Below are 17,540 nucleotides of genomic sequence, written 5' to 3'. Positions count from 1 at the left end.
CCTGGTAAAAACTATTCATGAGACGAAGTGGAACAAATTGTGGTTCTCTTGTTTAATCTCAAAGAAAAATTAGGTCTCTGTACATTTTGAAGGGAAAAATCTGTTTGAATCTGGATTTGGCAACAACTGGATGATGGTCTAGCTAAATCTAGCCCTCAAAAGCATCAATTCTATCAACACTGGAAAATAATGGCCACTTAGAGAAAGCAGGTGTTTTAATGATGCAAAGATCCTGCTATGGTCCAACAGTTTGTTTCTAAACACACAATCACTGCAAAGGTGTGTGATTTGTGACAGTGGGGGATCCGGGTTTTTTCGGCTGCTGAGGAAGACTTTGGCCAATCAATGTAGATCAGTCTTCTCCCGAGCTACTGTCTTCCTCTGCGTCTGATAGATCAGCGATGGGAAAGCGCAGGATGGCGGCCACGCCGCTCAGCTGAGTCAGCTCTGAGGAGACAATTCAGGATTTTTAACAACTCAAAAACACCAAAACATGCCTTTTTCTACATGAATAAATGTCATTAGGAATGGAATATGGGCAGATGACAAGGCAAACTGCATATTTGGCATTTACTTGATTGAAAATACAGTTGCATCATTTATACTGAATTAGATAAACAATATAAACTATAATGATAAATGTATTTATGTACAGATTGGCACCCCTGCTTAAAGATAAAAAGGAAAATACATTCAGCTTTCATTTACATGATTTTTTTCAAAAATAATAGTTTCCAGACTAGCAAATTTTGGCCATTAAGTTGCAAATAAATATAATAATTTTTTCTAATACTAAATTATTCTGCTTTCGAAAAAATTATACTTTTAAGAATAAAAGAAAACCTACTACAGTCTGACAATGAGTGTTACATTGTGACCTTTAAAAGGTTTGCATGCAAAACAGATTAGAAACTTGTTGCCGTGTGCAAAGCTGATCTACTAACCACGCAGCTCACTTTGAACCGCATGTTGAAAATGTGCAGAAAAAATGCTAATGCAAAAATGTCTGAATTTAGTACCCGCAAAAGAGGTAAAATGAGAATCTTTAAACATATGTGGGTGGTCCGAAATGAAATTAATATAATTTTAGTAGGGAAAAATATGGGACAGAAGAATGCAGTAAGAAGCTGGATAAATAAAAGATAAATTAAATGTTTGCTAACACCAACCAAATGTTACCGGCTATCAAATAGCTGGTATTAAATAGTCTGTAAAAAGAGCAGTCAAGCATGACTTGCTGGCTGGGAGGAGTTCAACTTACATCACCTTTAAGGTCATATGAGGTCAGAGTAAAATCCATTGACCTTGGGTTTAGCTTTTCTCCAAAACGTGCAGAGTGAGATGTTTTTGTGCAAGCTTTACAGAATCTTATTTGCAAAAGTAAACAAACGAGCTGTTAGAGGAGTTTTTTGTTTGTTTTTTTATGTAAAACAGCTTGAAAATAGAGTAGAACTATAAATTGAATCTGAATTAACAAACCAGAGTGGTATTTATTTAGGTATTTATTGCAAAAATGTTGCAGCTGTGCCCTTGCAGTAGGGTGTTTCTCCTTAATTTCACCAGGAGGTGTTTGTGTGTTTGGGGTGGGGCCAAATATGATTTAGATTTATCTGTGAAAGTCATATATTAAATCTTTTAACTTACGTTCATCTTTTATTTGTAGCAGTTTTAAATCCTTCTTTGGGCATTGAAAAAATTTAATAAAAGTGATCTCCAACTGTATGACTGCTACCAAACCATCCATAACACACATGCTGTCCTTATTCAAATAGTTCAAACTGAACTGGTTTTGTCTCTGCTAACTATTGTGTTCGTAATCTTTGCAGAATCCTCACAACACACCCAGCTATACCTCAGCTAATTGTATAATGCATTGTCCTGTGATTTAACCAGACTCTGTGGTGAAACTTCAAGTCTGGTTCAACCTGAATTTTAAAATTGGCGTGCCTTCAAGCAGGACATTAAAACAAAAAACAAAAATACAGATAGATAAAATGCTAAAATCAAGGGGGAGACAAGTCAACCAACGACTTTACAGAGCATCATTTAATTTTTTTTCCCTCTTTAAATATTATAGACAGGGTGGAAAATCAAACTCTTCAAACAAACTTCAAGACATTTTACTCCAGAATTTGAACAGTTTAAAGTTATTTACAGTCATTGTAGCCCATGCCGTTAAAAGTTTATTTTTTATACGTTTATAGCTTAAAGGAAGTGGAGGATTCTTCACTATGACTCTAAATCTCATCTCTCTTTTCCACTCAGCCTCACTGCTATATTATCTAAAACTTTTAGGTGAGACAGAGAGACATTTTATTTCATATAAAATAAAAAAAGTAAGTTTTTGTGTTTTTCTTTGGGACCCAAACCAAATACATCTGGATCGAATCTACATCTTGTGTAGCGTGTTTACATTTATGATGCTAGAAGAGGTTAAGCTTTGTTTCATAGCTGGGGTCCCAAACATCTGGATCACTTTAACAGCATCTAATAGACCTTAGAAGCCGTTGTAGCAGCTCTCATACAGCCAGTTTCTGATTTTTAGTTTTTGGTTTACCCCCGTAACAAATCTGCAACCTGGAGTTGTCCTTCCCGTTTTACAGTTACAGTAGGTAGCTTATTTATAAATTATTAGTAAAAATGTCACTACATCCTGACAGCAGAACAGCGTTTCTTTAAGGCTTTTGAGGGCTGCATCAATAGAACCTTTTAATGTGTTTCTGTGCACCTTTTTAGTAAACAAGTCCATTAAGAGAGCGGTTATATGAGAGTACGTTTTAATTATCCTAAAGACTGATGATTTGAAAGCATCTAAAAAAAAAAAAAAAAATGACTTCATCAGGGATTTTGCTCTTTCAATTATAGATATTTATTTTTATAAAGCTGTTTCTTAAAAGGAAAACGTTTGTTTTTATTTGTTCAATTAAGTGCAATTCTGAAAGGACAGAACATAGAAAATTCACAGCCTTATAAAACTTGAATATCCAGGCTAACCGCAGAACATAATGCAAACATAGACTTTAAGTCTAATTTCACCTCTGTTGTGTTTACTACTGGCTTTATCTGAATCGCACACACTTGTCTATTTTCCATAACCATTATTTAAGAGAGAACATTTTCTAACCCCATATTAAAGAAAAACGTTATTCAGACAAAATGTTTGTAACTTACGTTCCCCAGAGACATGAAGGCTTGAGAATATTCTGCACAGAAGAAAAAAAAATGAAAATGTTTACAAAGAACAAATATTAAATGTACATATATAGTAACTTTCTGTAGGCGGGTTGTTAATGGAAAGTTACCTGACATTTCCACCGTTGTCTCTTACGTTGTCGACCAGCCGCACATAACGACTCCGTGTCTGAATGTCCTGATGTCTGGAGGCAAAACAAAAACAACATATATGCAGTTGTTGCACTGAGATGGATTGTTTCTGCTGCTTCCAAAGTTTCCACAGCAGATTTCAAAGGTGAATATTAAAGGTCTCCAGAGACACAGAAGGCTGCGTGGATATGTGGAACAATGGACCAATGGAGGCTGAATTCTGGGTTAAAATCAGATGAAAATGTTAAGTTTAGCAGCAACCTCTTGATCCTGCGAACCCATCGGAGCTCCAGGAGTCTCCTCTCTTTACGCACCTGAACAACTTATCGCTTATCAGCAGGGTGTCGATGGCCAGCGCGTCAGCAGCTTTTTCTACGTGAGCAACACTAAGGATGTAAATGAGAACAAAATGAGTGGAATTGCTGCTGATCCCAAACTGCTTGCTCTTGCTGATGGTTCCTCACCCATAGAAGGCTCTGTCGGGCTCGTGCTGCAGCATCTTGTAGAAATCTTCCAGGGCTTTCACCTCTCCAGCTGCCTGGAGGTTTCACAGAAATGGGAAAATCCATTTGGAATTAGTAAAACACTAAGTCATAAAAAGTTAGATCTAAATTGCGATTATTTTAAACCAATACTGCGATTACGATTTAATTTTGGCTTCCTTTGAACATAGATCTGCATGATAGCTGGAACTATTTTCCCACTCTAAACATATTTCCACCACTTAAAAGGCTGGAGTGAGAAAACATTAGTATCTCACTCTTATTAATTGTAATATGATCAAAATTTTGTGCGATTTGAAAATTGCGTTTTCTTAAATTAGGATTACATTGCAAATGCTGTTAATTGCCCTGCCCTATTTTAGATAAACAGAAACCAAAAGGATTGAATACTATTAGCACCTGATGCGTTCTTCATTTGATCCAGTTTTAGTTTATTTTCCTGAAACTTTAGATCAAAATAAGCAAATTTGTGAATTCCAAATTAAATCTGTCCTCTTCCCCTGACTTGCTGCCTTGAAGACCATTTTGCTTACCTTGGTATCGGAGAGCCTGCTGGTCACCGCAGGGTCACAGAGGATTTCTGGTAAAACAAGCATCCTGCTTCGTCTTACATTTGAATTAAAATCTGACCGTTTCATTTAAATTTGTCCAGCGGCTCCTACCTTTGAGGGAGTATTTATGGCCTGATGATGAGTGGACCAGCATGAATTTGGGTCGGTTTTCCAGCAGGACCTTGTTGTCCTGTCGCACCGCCTCTTTGAAGACGTAAGCGAAAAACTGGTCCTTCACAAACCCAGGACTGGCCACCAGGATGCACTTTACCACTAACCACAATCAGAAAAGAGATTTTCATCTGGATTAGCAGCTATAACTCAAAACAAAACACTGGAGTATGTTGAACAAGTGGTACTGTGAGTCATGGCGGTGACAGACCTTCAAAATTGATGTGACGAAGTATCGCCTGCATCACAGCTTCATAAAACCGCTCCAATGCCTGGGAAAAAAAGAAAATCCTCAGTTTAGACTTTAAAAGCTGCATTTCTCCTTACTGTGTGACAAAGAGACTGAATCAGGTTACACCAGGTTACGCCTCTCCAAAGTATTCAGACCATAAAGGTCTTAAGAATCAACCACAAACAGACAGAAAGCTGTGACCTGAAAGAAACAAAGATGGTTTTATAAAATTTTTTAAATAAAATCTGAAAAGTGTTCACCTTCCTTAAAGTATAACTCACCCCATGTAAAAAGATAACCCCGCCCCCAGACAAAATGTTGGCTTGAGTTCCAGCTAAAATTCAACTCTTTGCACAATTACAGTTTGGCCGCATGTTTACACTCGGCATCAACCTCATGTTTTTTAGTAAAACGTATTTATGCATCAATGAGGTGCAAAACTGCAATGCAAACACTTTTTACGCTTCGCACTAGTCAGACGATCTGCAACTAAACCTTACTGCCGCACAAAAAGGATAAGAAGAAAACAGGAATTAGTTGCAGAATGACGGCGAGGCATATTTGGATCAATGAGGAGATTTTTTTACATTTACTTCGCTACAATGAGCTCCATCATGTTTTTTCCAGGACGATTTATTCTTGATCAATATATTCCAACGAGCCACAGCAGAGGACCAACCTTCTCATGCTGGCTGCAGCTTCCCTTTCTCTTCCGAGGAATGGTGACTTCCACTTTAGCTCGCAGCAGAGTCATGGCCGGGGTCACCAGCACAACGTTAGCCAGACCCTCCTGCATGACCACAGCCGCCACGTCTGCCCTCTGCACTGGGTCACATGCCTGCTCTGAAGGCGAGGGAACAGACATGTTTAATGGGCCATTTGCTGTGATGGATGCCTTATGCAGGTACAGATTTTATTCAGAACATTTTAAAAATGCAGCATGATTGATATCAGATTGATATTCAGATTCTAACAAATCCAATAAATGTATTTATGAGGACGTTTCAAAATATAATGAGTGTGAAGCCAATCTGAACAATACTAAAAATCATACCATTATAGGTATCATGTTAGACACAATTATAACCAAGAGTTATATTAAAATACATCAGAATTCATCTGATTAAAAAAAATGAAATTGGCAGCAATAAAAAGACTACGACAAATTTAAGTGATTTAAGGAAAAATATAGATAAAAACATGAAGCTAAAATAAACTTTAAAACCTGAAAGGAAATCGGCCAGTCTCAGCTTGTTGTGTAACATTTAAGGGGCATAATTACTCTCACCGCATCATGAAACGTTTAACAGGAGCTCCTGCTTACCGATTCGATCCAGAACCACGCTGTCCCAGCACTTTTTAGCTAGAGTGAACTTCCTGTTGAGCTCCAGCTCAATAGTATGGTAAGCCCCCATCTGAAAAAAAACATCATCCGCACAGCCACGTTTTATTAAAAACAGGTCTGATGGCAAATAGGAAGAATTTAAAAACAATTGAGGAGCATTTATACTATTATGCTTTTAGCAGCAGTCAGTTCTATTAACAATGGAAGGAAAATGCACCATAGGTGGATCAGATTATTTGGAAATATCTTCGTTTTATGATGTTCTTCTTTAATGCTAGGTCCATAAATACTCAGAAAGGGCCACTTTTTCTCCCAGTTTTTGTTCTGTGCATCAACACATTGCATTTTTAAAGCATAAACTAATGCAGTTGAGGAGACTCTACTTTAATTCAATGGGTTAGAAAAGAGATTGCATAAAAATGCGAGGAACTAATGCACTCTTTCATATGATCCCCTCTGTCTGCAGCTTTAGCGTAAAGGACAACATCAGATTTTAAAGGCTCTGACAGACATTTACTACAGCAGCTATAAGATTTCATCTGTTTTTGAGCCTTTTTTTTTAATCATGTAAGACACACATGTTCATTTAGGTTATGATCAGGCATCTGATTTCCACTTCTTCTCCTTAAAACCTATGGAAGCAAATCGTTACCATATTTAAAATGAAAAAGCATTTCCAGAAATGCTTTTTTCATTTTAAGAATGTGGCTGCATTGTTTGGCTCATAAATGAAATTAGTAATCAATCATCCTATTTGCATTTGCATTTTCTTCTTCAACACTGCTCTTCCTTTTACTTAATTACAATTAAAAAGACATTGGAGATTTATTAAAAGCCCGGTCAGCAAGGACCTGAGGAAGAGCGGCTGCTGACGTCACTCTGCTGCCCCCGCCGCTCAGAATGCTTTTTGGTTTTCGAGTTATGGACAGTACTTTGCAGGCAGACCATGAAAACGAAAAAGCAATGCCCGCTGTGTTTTCTCTTTGATTATGGCATAAATTGTGCAGTCTTAAAGAAGAAAATGCAAATGCAAACAGGATGATTGATTACTAATTTAATTTATGAGTCAAACAATGCAGCCACATTCTTAAAATGAAAAAGCATTTCTGGAAATGCTTTTTCATTTTCAAATTTTACATTTCAAATTGATTTTTGGTATGTATTTGCTGGGGTACATTTTGAAAAATAAATCTCAAATGTCTTTTTCTTTTTCATTTTAATTAAGTAAAAGGATGAGCGGTGTTAAAGAAGACAGTGAAAATGCAAACAGGATTATTGATTATTAATTTCATTTATGAGTCAAACAATGCAGCCACATTCCTAAAATGAAAAAGCATTTCCAGAAATGCTTTTTCATTTTAAATATGGTAACAATTTGCCACCATAAAAACCCACAGGTTGCTTTGTCTCTATGTCTGGGTCGCTCCCCAACTGCATTATGAAACGCCGCCCCATTGATTTAAGTGTATATAACTGGATAAAAGCTGACGGTTTGTATTTGAACACATCAGGATGCACTTGGTTGCTTCTGTGTAGCATCATCAATTAACACCAGTGTCCCATTGACAGTCATGCACACCCAGGCAATCACACTGTCTCCCCAGTACCACACAGATACCGTAGCGTGTTTGGGCTCAGGAGTCTTCTCAATCCATTTTTTCTTGCTATCATTCTGGTAAAGGCTGACCTTGATGTTTATCTATCCATATAATGCAATGTCCAAAATAGCTTGTGAACCCCTCATTTATTTTCAGCCAGTCTCCTCTTGGGTGTTGATGTTTCTGCAGCTAAATAGTAGCTTTTTTCACCCACTTGTGAAGTTCCTTTAATTATATGCCGTTTGTTCATCGTAAAATATTCCAAAATGCAAGCAACACACCTCAAATCTGTTTCGTTAATCATACGTGCATGCATGAATTTCATTAAATAGAAGAGAAAAAAAAAATCTCAGACCTTGACATACTGGTTCTCTTCAATGTTGGTGCCCTTCACTCTCAGCTGACAGGCCTGTGAGTCGAAGTCGATCGCCTCAACAGACAACGTCAAAGTGGTCCTGACTCTGGAGCTGCCCACACTTCCTGTAGTGGACTCAGTCTGCACCTTCCTGTGTAAGAGGGAGTCAGAGACTTCAGTTGGGGTTTATTAGATCCATTTCTACACATTTATCTATAAAAATAAATAAATAAAACAGCCTGACAAGTAAAGAGCTTCTACACATTTTTAAATATAAAATATGAGAATTTGACCAATTATTAAGCAGCAGGGTAGAGATTTTATGGCAGACAGAAATAAGTTTTCTTCATTAGAAAATAACACTTTTAATGAGCTGTAAAGCTTGATTTAATGGGTGTTAATTATTACAGGGCTGCCAACTTTCCACCAAACCTTAGGGTGAGATTTTGAAATAGTTTGGACAGGAAATCCTGTCAAGGTTAGATGAGGATAGGCGCAGCTATAGGTTGGAGGTTTCCAGAGGATTTAATTGAAACAAAGTGAATTTTTTATAGCAGAGTAAATGTTACTGAGTAACAATAAGTAATCCATAGTTATGTGGAACATTTTTCTCACAATATACATTATTTTCTACATTCTGGTGATTTTTAGAGAATTGAAGTAAAGCAGAATGGGCCCTACTAAAATACTTGCATTTTTAATATACTTTAAACTAAGAATTTAACAACTTTGTTCATTAATTATTCTCTGCAGTTCAAGTAAATTAAACAATGGAGAACTAACACGCTATTACTGGATTACTGGCACTGATACAGGAACCAGTGCAACAAAACCTATGCAAACTACACTCTGTATGAATATTTGGTAATAGACTAAGGATTAAAAAGCTTCATTCATTATCTTATTAGTTACAATCAATCTTACAATTGACAAAACGGCTAAACAAGTCAGACCTTCTCGGAGGCGGTAGATTTTATAAAATCTCACCATAAAAGGAGACAGCACTTCTCTGGATGTTTCATTTGGAAGGTGTGATGGAAATAAAGTTTTTAAACATATTCAATGGAATAAGTAATGGAATAAGTGATAATAAAAGAAGAACATCCCTGTGGTTTCTCCTCTATAAACCCTGGATAACTGAGCTGTTCTGCACATCCTCTCTGGATGTGGTTGGTCTTTTCTTGAATGGCTGATCTTTTGAAAAATAAAACGCAATAGTTCTTTTTCTTTGTTATGGACCTCCTGTGGGTTTGAGAAGCAAACCTGGAAGCTTTAAGAATTAAAATATTTGTTTTAGTTTAATTACTCGCATGCCAATGGGAGATTATTCAACTAGACTGAGTAATAATTCTTTAACTTGTGAGCAAAACATGGTCCTTGTCTGTTAGCACTAAGGTTATATGAAAAACGCGGACTGGATTTTGATCACCATGGTATTTTTATACATAAACAAGTGGAACGGAGGTGAGTTTTAATCAGAGGCGTAGCCAGAACATTCTTTATAAGGGTGGCCAGGCAATAACCATTGTACACTGAGGGGGGGTCAATCTACACTGTTCCAACAGGAAAATGAACGAGAAAAACATCCATATTTTCTAAATAAAGACAAACTATAACTATAACTAACTATAACTCTGTAATTTCTAGATAAAAGGTATAGTGGATAAAACTCTTTTCCATTCTCATTACTTACCTAATTCTATGAATAAACATTTTGCATAAAATTTATATTTACAAGCACTAATATCTACATAAATCAATTATTTGATAACTTCTGTACTTATCATCTTTGATGTTAGTATATTGATGTGCATAATTAACCAATTCAATTCAGATTATTTATTAGCACAAATTCACAACACATGTCATCTAAAGGCACTTTACAGTTCACCAGATCAGAGAGTCAAACTGAGTCAAAGTTTTCTATCTAAGGAAAACCAGTTGATTGCATCGACTCATTGACTCGAATGCAATCCCTCACACTAAGCATGCTTTGAGCGACAGTGGAGAGGAAAAACTTCCTTTTAACAGGAAGAAACCTCCAGCAGAACCAGGCTCAGTGTGAGCGGCCATCTGCTGAGGCTGACTGGGGTTCAAGGTAACAGAAGCAGAGATACAAAAAGCAGCTGTAAAAGGTGGGCCCATCCAGGAAACACTTGAGAGTATCACTGCTGCCACCATCTGTATTAGATGGGGGGAAAAACTGGGGTGGCCATGGCAACCCCTGGCCCCCCATCCAGCTCCGCCTCTGATTTTAATGTATCATCTTTTAGTGTGAGAAATTGGGAATATGGAGTGAGAGCGTGTGAAGACACTGAGATGGGTGAGTCTCACTCCCAATGGGTGAGAGCTTGACAGCCCTGTGATTACCTGATGGTTGAGGCTCTCAAACTGTCCCCCACTTGGAGCAGGTTATAGGTGTGCCACATGTCCTCCGCCTCCTCTGGCATCAGGGTCACCTGCCTGGGATAGTGGATCATTACTTTGTTAACTGGTAACCAAATCCAAATATGCTTATTGAATCAATTCCCCCTTCTGGAGAAAGAGGATGCTACAAACACTAGATTTTATTTAGTGCATAGTCATACTGATGCTGTAATAAAGGCGCACCTAGGTTTGTTGTTATGCTTAATCATAGCAACGTTTAGTCTATAGCAGTGACATAAACGAAGCACACCTTGCTAATACTTTCATTTTGACTTTGAAATTAAAAATGATCCGTTTTGATTAAACGTGATCTTTATATCTCCGCTGACACGTTTAGAAAACAGCATGCTTAGTAGCTTGCTAACATTAGCACTCACCCGGCATTATCTTTCTCAATGTCTTTATTCAGCAACTTCATGGCTGGACGATTATAACATTTAAAAAAGAGGAATTAACCTAAACTACCGAGGTTCGAATGGAAGCAAGTCAGATGCATTTTTAGGTCGATATGAGCGCTAACTAAGAAAAAGCCATGTCTTAACTTTAGAATGAATCACTCGGTTGGTTCATATTGCTAGGCGCTGAGGCGCTGCGTCACCAAAAAATGCGACCTTCCATTTCGGTCACTTCCGTGAGCGTTAAGTAAGGCAAGACATTTAAAATTTAGTCATATAATAATAAAACATGATGCTCAAGTCACCACAGAATCAGTAATTGTGTGCTTAAACAAGAAATTTAACAAAACTATATATAAACCTGAGAGCAGATATAATAAGAATAAATGTATGGTTACAGTTTACACAATAAAAGGGGGGAAAGAAAGGCAAGTTAGAGCAAATATGGTTTTGCGTCATAGCAGAGTATCTGCATACACTAATATCATGTCCTGTAATTTGATTTCTAATAATTCTGCATTTATTTCATTATGGAAACCTCAGTATATCAGGCATGAAATGATATACTTTTTTTTCCATGCTATTTTTTTCCAAGGCTTTTTCATAGCTTGTGTTTTAGTTTTGGCCTAGTAGTTAGAGCAGTCCGCTTGTGCTCTGAGAAGTTGCAAGTACCCGGTTTGATCCCCACAGCCTCCACTTTGGGTTTCTGAGCAAAATCCCTAACAAAACACTGCTCCCCGGGCGCCACACAATGGCAGCCCACTGCTTCCAACGGGGATGGCTCAAATGCAGAGAGTGAATTTCCCTATTGTGGGAAAGTATCTTTGCTGTTCCTGGAACTGTACACTTCTGGACCCAGATGTCTGATGTATTTCCCTTGATCTGCATAAACACTCCGCAAGTTTGGGGGTCACTGCCCCGAGTTCCCCAATGACCATGGTCACCACTGTTGCCTTGACCTTCCAGGTTTCCCCCAGCTCTTCTCTGAGCTCCTGGTATATCTCTAGGTTCTCATTTCCCTTTTTCCTGATGCGCATGTTCCTTTCCTCTGCTTTTTGTCCACCACCACAATGTCCAGTTGGTTTGCCATTACCATTCGGTCCATCTGTATCTGGAAGCCCCACAGGATCTTGGCTCAGTCATTCTCTACCATCTTTGGAGGTGTTTTCCACATTAACCTTGGGGTTTCCAGCCCATACTCTGCACAGATGTTCCTGTATACTATTCCAGCCACTTGGTTATGGTGCTCCATGTAAGCTTTCCCTGCCAGCATCTTACGCCCTGCAGTTATATCCTGGATTGTGTCAGGAACCTCTTTGCACAGTCTGCACCTGGGGTCTTTTCTGGTGTGGTAGATCTGGGCATCTATTGCTCTGGTGCTCAGGCCCTGCTCTTGTGCAGCAATGATGAATGCCTCTGTGCTGTCCTTCAGTCCGGCTTTGTCTAGCCATTGGTAGGATTTCCTGATATAGGCCACTTCGGTTATGTTCCGGTGGTACATCCCGTGTAAGGGCTTATGTGTGTGTAAATAATTCAATAATAATAATAATTAGAGGACACCAAAATATAAAATACTTAACATTCAAACTAAATTACAGAGAAATGTTCCAAATTGAGTACTGTTATATAAAATAGAGATTGCTCAATACTATCTCTGTCAGTCTTAGCTGGGGTTTGTATTATTATTATTGTTTTATTTAGGATATTTATGAACAGTAATTTGCCAGGTATGTAATTTCGATTATGTGCTAGTACAACCTGCCGTACATTGAGAACTACTCCATTTTTATTTCAAGCTGATGAGCAAATACTGACAAACTTCAAGCACAGCCAATCCTAGAGAAGGTTTAACACCATAGGTACCGCCTACCTCAAAAAATTAACCAATCACAGCTCAAAAACAGTGTTGCCTACTTCCGTTAACCATCTCTTCCAGCTAACGCTCCCCTAGCCTTTTTTTGTCGATTGCATGGTGCTAGTTTCTGCGGCATAAGCGAGGTTGTCACGGGAGAAATACCAACATCTACAGGCTTACAAAGATATTTACTGACAAATATTTGACGATTTTTATTTCTTGCAGCACATGTCAGCCATTACACTTCCATTTATTCAACTCCCGGCCTCACACTTTGAGGTTGACAATTATTCCCCAAGGTTAGTGAGCTAGCGCGCTAGCGATAGCCGATTAAAGTAGTTAAGCTAACGGTAACTCGGTAGCCTCCACATCTCTATTTTCTCCAATACTACAATATAAAAATATAGGGGGATAAAATGGCGGAAGCCGATAAGCTGAACATCGACTCCATTATACAGCGCCTGCTTGAAGGTAAGAACCAGAGTATACATTTATCCCTCACATAGGTGCCATTTTAACAACAGGGAAGCCGCCAATGCTAAGCTAACCAGTTAGTCATCTTTAGCGGCTTGAAAACGTAGCTGAATTTTGAAACTGTGCACGAGCCCAATGATCAACTAGATTTGATTAGATGTTTATAAAACTCATTGTTTTATTATCTTACCATTGAAACATATGATTAATCTATCAAGACAGTGTGCTTCGTTATACTTAGATTTACACTTAAAGGAAACCATTTGACTAAAGTCAGGATCAACACATTACAGATCATTACTGATTGGGCTATAATTAATTGATTGGTACAAATATCAGAAATTAAGAAAGTCAGCATAATGGTTATTGCTTAGTCAATTTTTAAATATTTAAAAACTACAACAGAACCATAAACATGCACAGTTCCAGTGTATTATACATTTCTTATTCTCTGAGAAATATTTGCAAAAGTGTTGATGAATTTTCTTCATTATTCAGTTGTTTGAGTTAATGCTGTGTTTACTACTCGATATCAAATGTAGTCCCAGAAAAAAAAAAACTAATTTTGAATATTTATATTTAAGAATTTGAAACAGGATTTAACAGAAATTAAATTTCATATATTAAGAAATATGTTGCATTTTTTTGTTAGACAAGAATTTAAGGTATTAGCATAGTTCTGTTATTAACAGGAATAAAAATCAGGATTTATTTTATTCCAAATTTAAACATTTTCTATTATTTAAAAAGTATAATTAGTAAGGCTAGAAATTTGCTTCTCATTGTGATCATGAAAATATGAGCATAAAAAGTTTGTGATCTATTTGAAAAATTGTAAGAATTTTCACTTTGACCTGTGAGCTTCTAGAAGAAAAAAGGGAGTGAGATTAAAAAAGTGATATATATTTGTTTTCAAATTAAGGAGTCAGCGATGATTAGGTGCATCTTTCTTGTTAATCGCCTCTTAAATGCGTTTCACATGCGAGATGCAGGTTTTCCCAAAATTAGAATTTTTTTTAGTGTATGCAATGACAATATCTCTTTCTTATTAGCACATTTTTTTTCACAATTCCATTTTGTTGTTTGGTATTTTAGCAAGATTTAAATAGATTAAACTAATATCAGAGATCACCAATCCATGACTCTAATTCACTTTAAATACTTACAATGCAATTTTTTCTTATTTACATAAAAACTTCCCCTGATATTTTAACTTGCAGATATTAAAATATCACAAATTCTGATCATGAAATATTAGAATTGTTGTTTTTAGAGATGCACGAGGCTATTAGCGGCATCAGTAGTTTTGAAATTTGTTCTAAAATTTTTCTTTGGTCCTTTAAGAATTAATCCAGGTGTCAATAAAAATGTAGACATGCATGATGCACGATTTTCCAGGATGATGCAGATTCAAACATTGAGGTTTTAACCATACCTGCTGTATCATTAAAAAAAAGACCAGAGTTTTGGATCCAACAGAAATTTGGAGGAAGTACAACAGGATATTTGATATTAAAACTGTTTTACTGATTTATGACCAACTCTTTACTTGGTGCATAATAACATCTTCAATAGCGATTGTCTTTAAATCAGATTTATTTTACGCAGATGTCAAGCAACTATTCACATCTTTGGGCCTACTTTGCATAAAAGTAGGCCCTAGTATTGTTCCTTCCACCACAGTGGAAGTCGTTGTTCCTTATTTTGTCTTATGTGGTTCTTGTTTCCAAAGTGAAAGGATCCAGACCAGGTAAAAACGTTCAGCTGACAGAGAATGAGATCCGTGGCCTCTGTCTGAAGTCCCGGGAGATCTTCCTCAGCCAGCCAATCCTGCTGGAACTGGAGGCGCCCCTTAAGATTTGTGGTAAGCCTAAGTTATTCTCTTGTGGGTCAGGGGTCATTTTCACACAGTTTAATATTATGGTTATCGTAGCTCCCTGGAGTCATGCTATGAAGCTCTTTTAAGCATCACAATTGTTTTCTCATCAGTGGTAGAAACTGTTTTCAAAATAGTTGCTGAACGGAACTTAGCGTTTGATTTGACCTCGCCTCATTAAAATTATGCAGTGAGTCATTTTTCTTGGCGTGCCACTGCCGAGGTGTTTTGCAGTGAGAGTCTCCTTGGACTTGTTCTCCTGAGCCTTTATGCTGATGACACCATTTAGTGCGACTGCATAGGAACATTGTGTAAAGTTCAGAAGGTGACTGAGCTTTTGGTGCCGCTGCAGGAAAAAAAAAGAAAAATCACCACAGCACTAAATTCAAGGACACATCTTCAAATCAGTTAAAGCTCCATTGATAAAAAGAAAGGGATCACTTTAAGTGAAGGTTGCTGCAAAATATGGAAGATAGTGTTGAACCTCCAGCCAGCTTCTTAACAATTTAGTCTGCAAATATCCAACCTTTGACCACTTTCCTGTGTGCTCCCTGTAAACTACAGTGCGTCCTATATTCCTATATAATTATCTTTAAAGGCTTCCAAAGTCAGCTGTAAGCATATATATGATGAAATATTTTGTCTGGCACCATAGAGTTTGCATTTGTTAAGAAATGTTAGTCGTTTCCTGGTACTATTGCAACTAACCATACATCTCCTTGTCATAACTTGGTCATTCCTGTCCATAATAAACACATGCTTGTTTCTTGAACAGAAAAATAACTAAGTTGTTGTAAAATATGAATATCTGTCTGGGATTCCATTCATTTTAGTTTAATATTCTGTTTCTGTTTATCTTATCTAGATAGCTCCAGTGAGTTGAATCTAAATCCAACTGAACCCTGCTTTTTCTCTTTAGGTGACGTTCATGGGCAGTACTATGATCTTCTCAGGCTCTTTGAATATGGAGGCTTCCCGCCAGAGAGCAACTATCTGTTCCTGGGCGATTATGTGGACAGAGGCAAGCAGTCCCTGGAGACAATCTGCCTCCTTTTGGCCTACAAGATCAAATACCCAGAAAACTTTTTTCTGCTGAGAGGAAACCACGAATGCGCCTCAATTAACAGAATATATGGCTTCTATGATGAGTGTAAGTCATGGAAAAAGTTTGACATTCTTACAATTTTTGAACTGAATCTTTAATCAGATGTTTAGTTTAAGCATCATCCACATATGTAGTGCCTGATACCATGCTGTAAGAAGCGACAGGGAGCTGAAAACAGAATATTTCTGGAGGAGAACCTGTTTAAAGTTGCAGCGGTCCCTCTTCCAGTACAGTAACTATCCAACCTGAGCTACCATGATGTAGTTATGATCAAAGCATGTTTGCTTAGGATTTGCCTAATCAAAATCCATAAATCCTAGTGAGAATTTGTGCTAAGTCTTAAATGTTGACTGTTTTTTTTATCATTTAATATTGAAAGATAATCCTGTTTGATTTTGCTTGAGTTTTTCTGCAAAGAAGAATGTGCAAAATATTCAGCTTCAAGGTGTTCCACGCTGATAGATGTGTTATGCAGGGATGTGTTATTCTCTTCTACAAACACAGGTTATTTTAGTGCGGTTGCATGCCACACTTTTTAGATTTTATCTGTAGAAGATCTTAGAAACGATGTAATCCTTCCACTTCACAGTTCTGGCAGACAAAGGTTTAATCAGCTGCATCAGATCCTAATAAAACTCTCTGAGCTGTTCAGCTGTAACGTGACAGTGTGAAAATGTTCACGGTGTTTGTTTCTCCGAGGCGAAGTGCTTAATCAGAGGCAGGATTATGTCGAGGAAAAATAAACATCCTAATCTCAGTAAATAATATTCTTGTTTTCTGGAGGCTTAAGATTGGAACACTGGAACCGATCCGTGGCGGTTTTCTTCTCACGCAGGTAAAAGGCGATACAACATAAAGCTGTGGAAGACCTTCACCGACTGCTTCAACTGTTTGCCTGTCGCAGCCATTGTTGACGAGAAGATCTTCTGTTGCCATGGAGGTATTGTCCTCACACGGTTAACTCGTCTCTCATATCTGCTCTGTTGTTTCTGTCAACATCACAGTCAAAGAAGCGTATAATTGACACTATTTATGTACAGTTTTCTCCGTATCAGCAGACATGGATACAGGCAAAACTTAAAAACTGATTCAGAACCTGCTGGTTGACTTGGGATGTTGTTGTCTTTTTTTTTTTTTGTTTTTTTGCTTTACCCTGCTCATTTTGAGATATTCAGGACAGATACATCAGACATGCATGGTAAATAAGATTGTTATTTCACTGTCAGCTGATGTGCTTTTATAGGTTTATTTAGCTGGTTTAGAAAAATCTGTGAGCTAGAAATGGAGGCAAAGGTTGAGACAAAATGGCAGTGAGTTGCATGGAGTCAA

General features: G+C 37.5%; 2 protein-coding genes across 2 annotated transcripts; one reads left to right on the top strand and one right to left on the bottom strand.

Annotated features, from left to right (window-relative positions):
* Positions 1–28: 28 nt before the first annotated feature.
* On the bottom strand, positions 29–11,108 carry pelo (pelota mRNA surveillance and ribosome rescue factor). Its single transcript, XM_038307569.1, has 13 exons — positions 10,884–11,108; positions 10,450–10,542; positions 8,080–8,230; positions 6,106–6,196; positions 5,461–5,624; positions 4,761–4,821; positions 4,490–4,651; positions 4,361–4,407; positions 3,789–3,862; positions 3,639–3,710; positions 3,303–3,377; positions 3,172–3,203; positions 29–447 (listed from the first exon to the last, which is right to left on the bottom strand). Exons 1-13 carry the CDS (start codon positions 10,922–10,924, stop codon positions 353–355), a joined length of 1,158 nt encoding a protein of 385 aa, XP_038163497.1. The 5' UTR covers positions 10,925–11,108; the 3' UTR covers positions 29–352.
* Positions 11,109–12,826: 1,718 nt separating this feature from the next.
* On the top strand, positions 12,827–17,246 carry ppp1cab (protein phosphatase 1, catalytic subunit, alpha isozyme b). The gene is made up of 4 exons (XM_038307558.1): positions 12,827–13,227; positions 14,963–15,094; positions 16,026–16,256; positions 17,047–17,246. The coding sequence occupies exons 1-4, from the start codon at positions 13,173–13,175 to the stop codon at positions 17,229–17,231; spliced, it is 603 nt and encodes a 200-aa protein (XP_038163486.1). The 5' UTR covers positions 12,827–13,172; the 3' UTR covers positions 17,232–17,246.
* The last annotated feature ends 294 nt before the right edge of the window (positions 17,247–17,540 follow it).

Source organism: Cyprinodon tularosa, unplaced genomic scaffold (assembly GCF_016077235.1).
Source record: "Cyprinodon tularosa strain WSP-4 unplaced genomic scaffold, ASM1607723v1 ctg1166, whole genome shotgun sequence".
In the NCBI taxonomy this organism is placed as follows: domain Eukaryota; kingdom Metazoa; phylum Chordata; class Actinopteri; order Cyprinodontiformes; family Cyprinodontidae; genus Cyprinodon; species Cyprinodon tularosa.
Note: the sequence above shows the minus strand (reverse complement) of the source record. Positions and strands in the feature narration are given on the sequence as shown.

Coding starts and splice junctions, on each gene's coding strand:
- pelo (XM_038307569.1), bottom strand. CDS start 10,924: ATGAAGTTGCTGAATAAAGACATTGAGAAAGATAATGCCGG. Junction 4,652..4,760: donor TCGTCACATCAATTTTGAAG/GTCTGTCACCGC, acceptor GATTGTGGTTAG/TGGTAAAGTGCATCCTGGTG. Junction 3,378..3,638: donor ATAAGCGATAAGTTGTTCAG/GTGCGTAAAGAG, acceptor TTTTGCCTCCAG/ACATCAGGACATTCAGACAC.
- ppp1cab (XM_038307558.1), top strand. CDS start 13,173: ATGGCGGAAGCCGATAAGCTGAACATCGACTCCATTATACAGCGCCTG. Junction 13,228..14,962: donor TATACAGCGCCTGCTTGAAG/GTAAGAACCAGA, acceptor TTGTTTCCAAAG/TGAAAGGATCCAGACCAGGT. Junction 16,257..17,046: donor ATATGGCTTCTATGATGAGT/GTAAGTCATGGA, acceptor CTTCTCACGCAG/GTAAAAGGCGATACAACATA.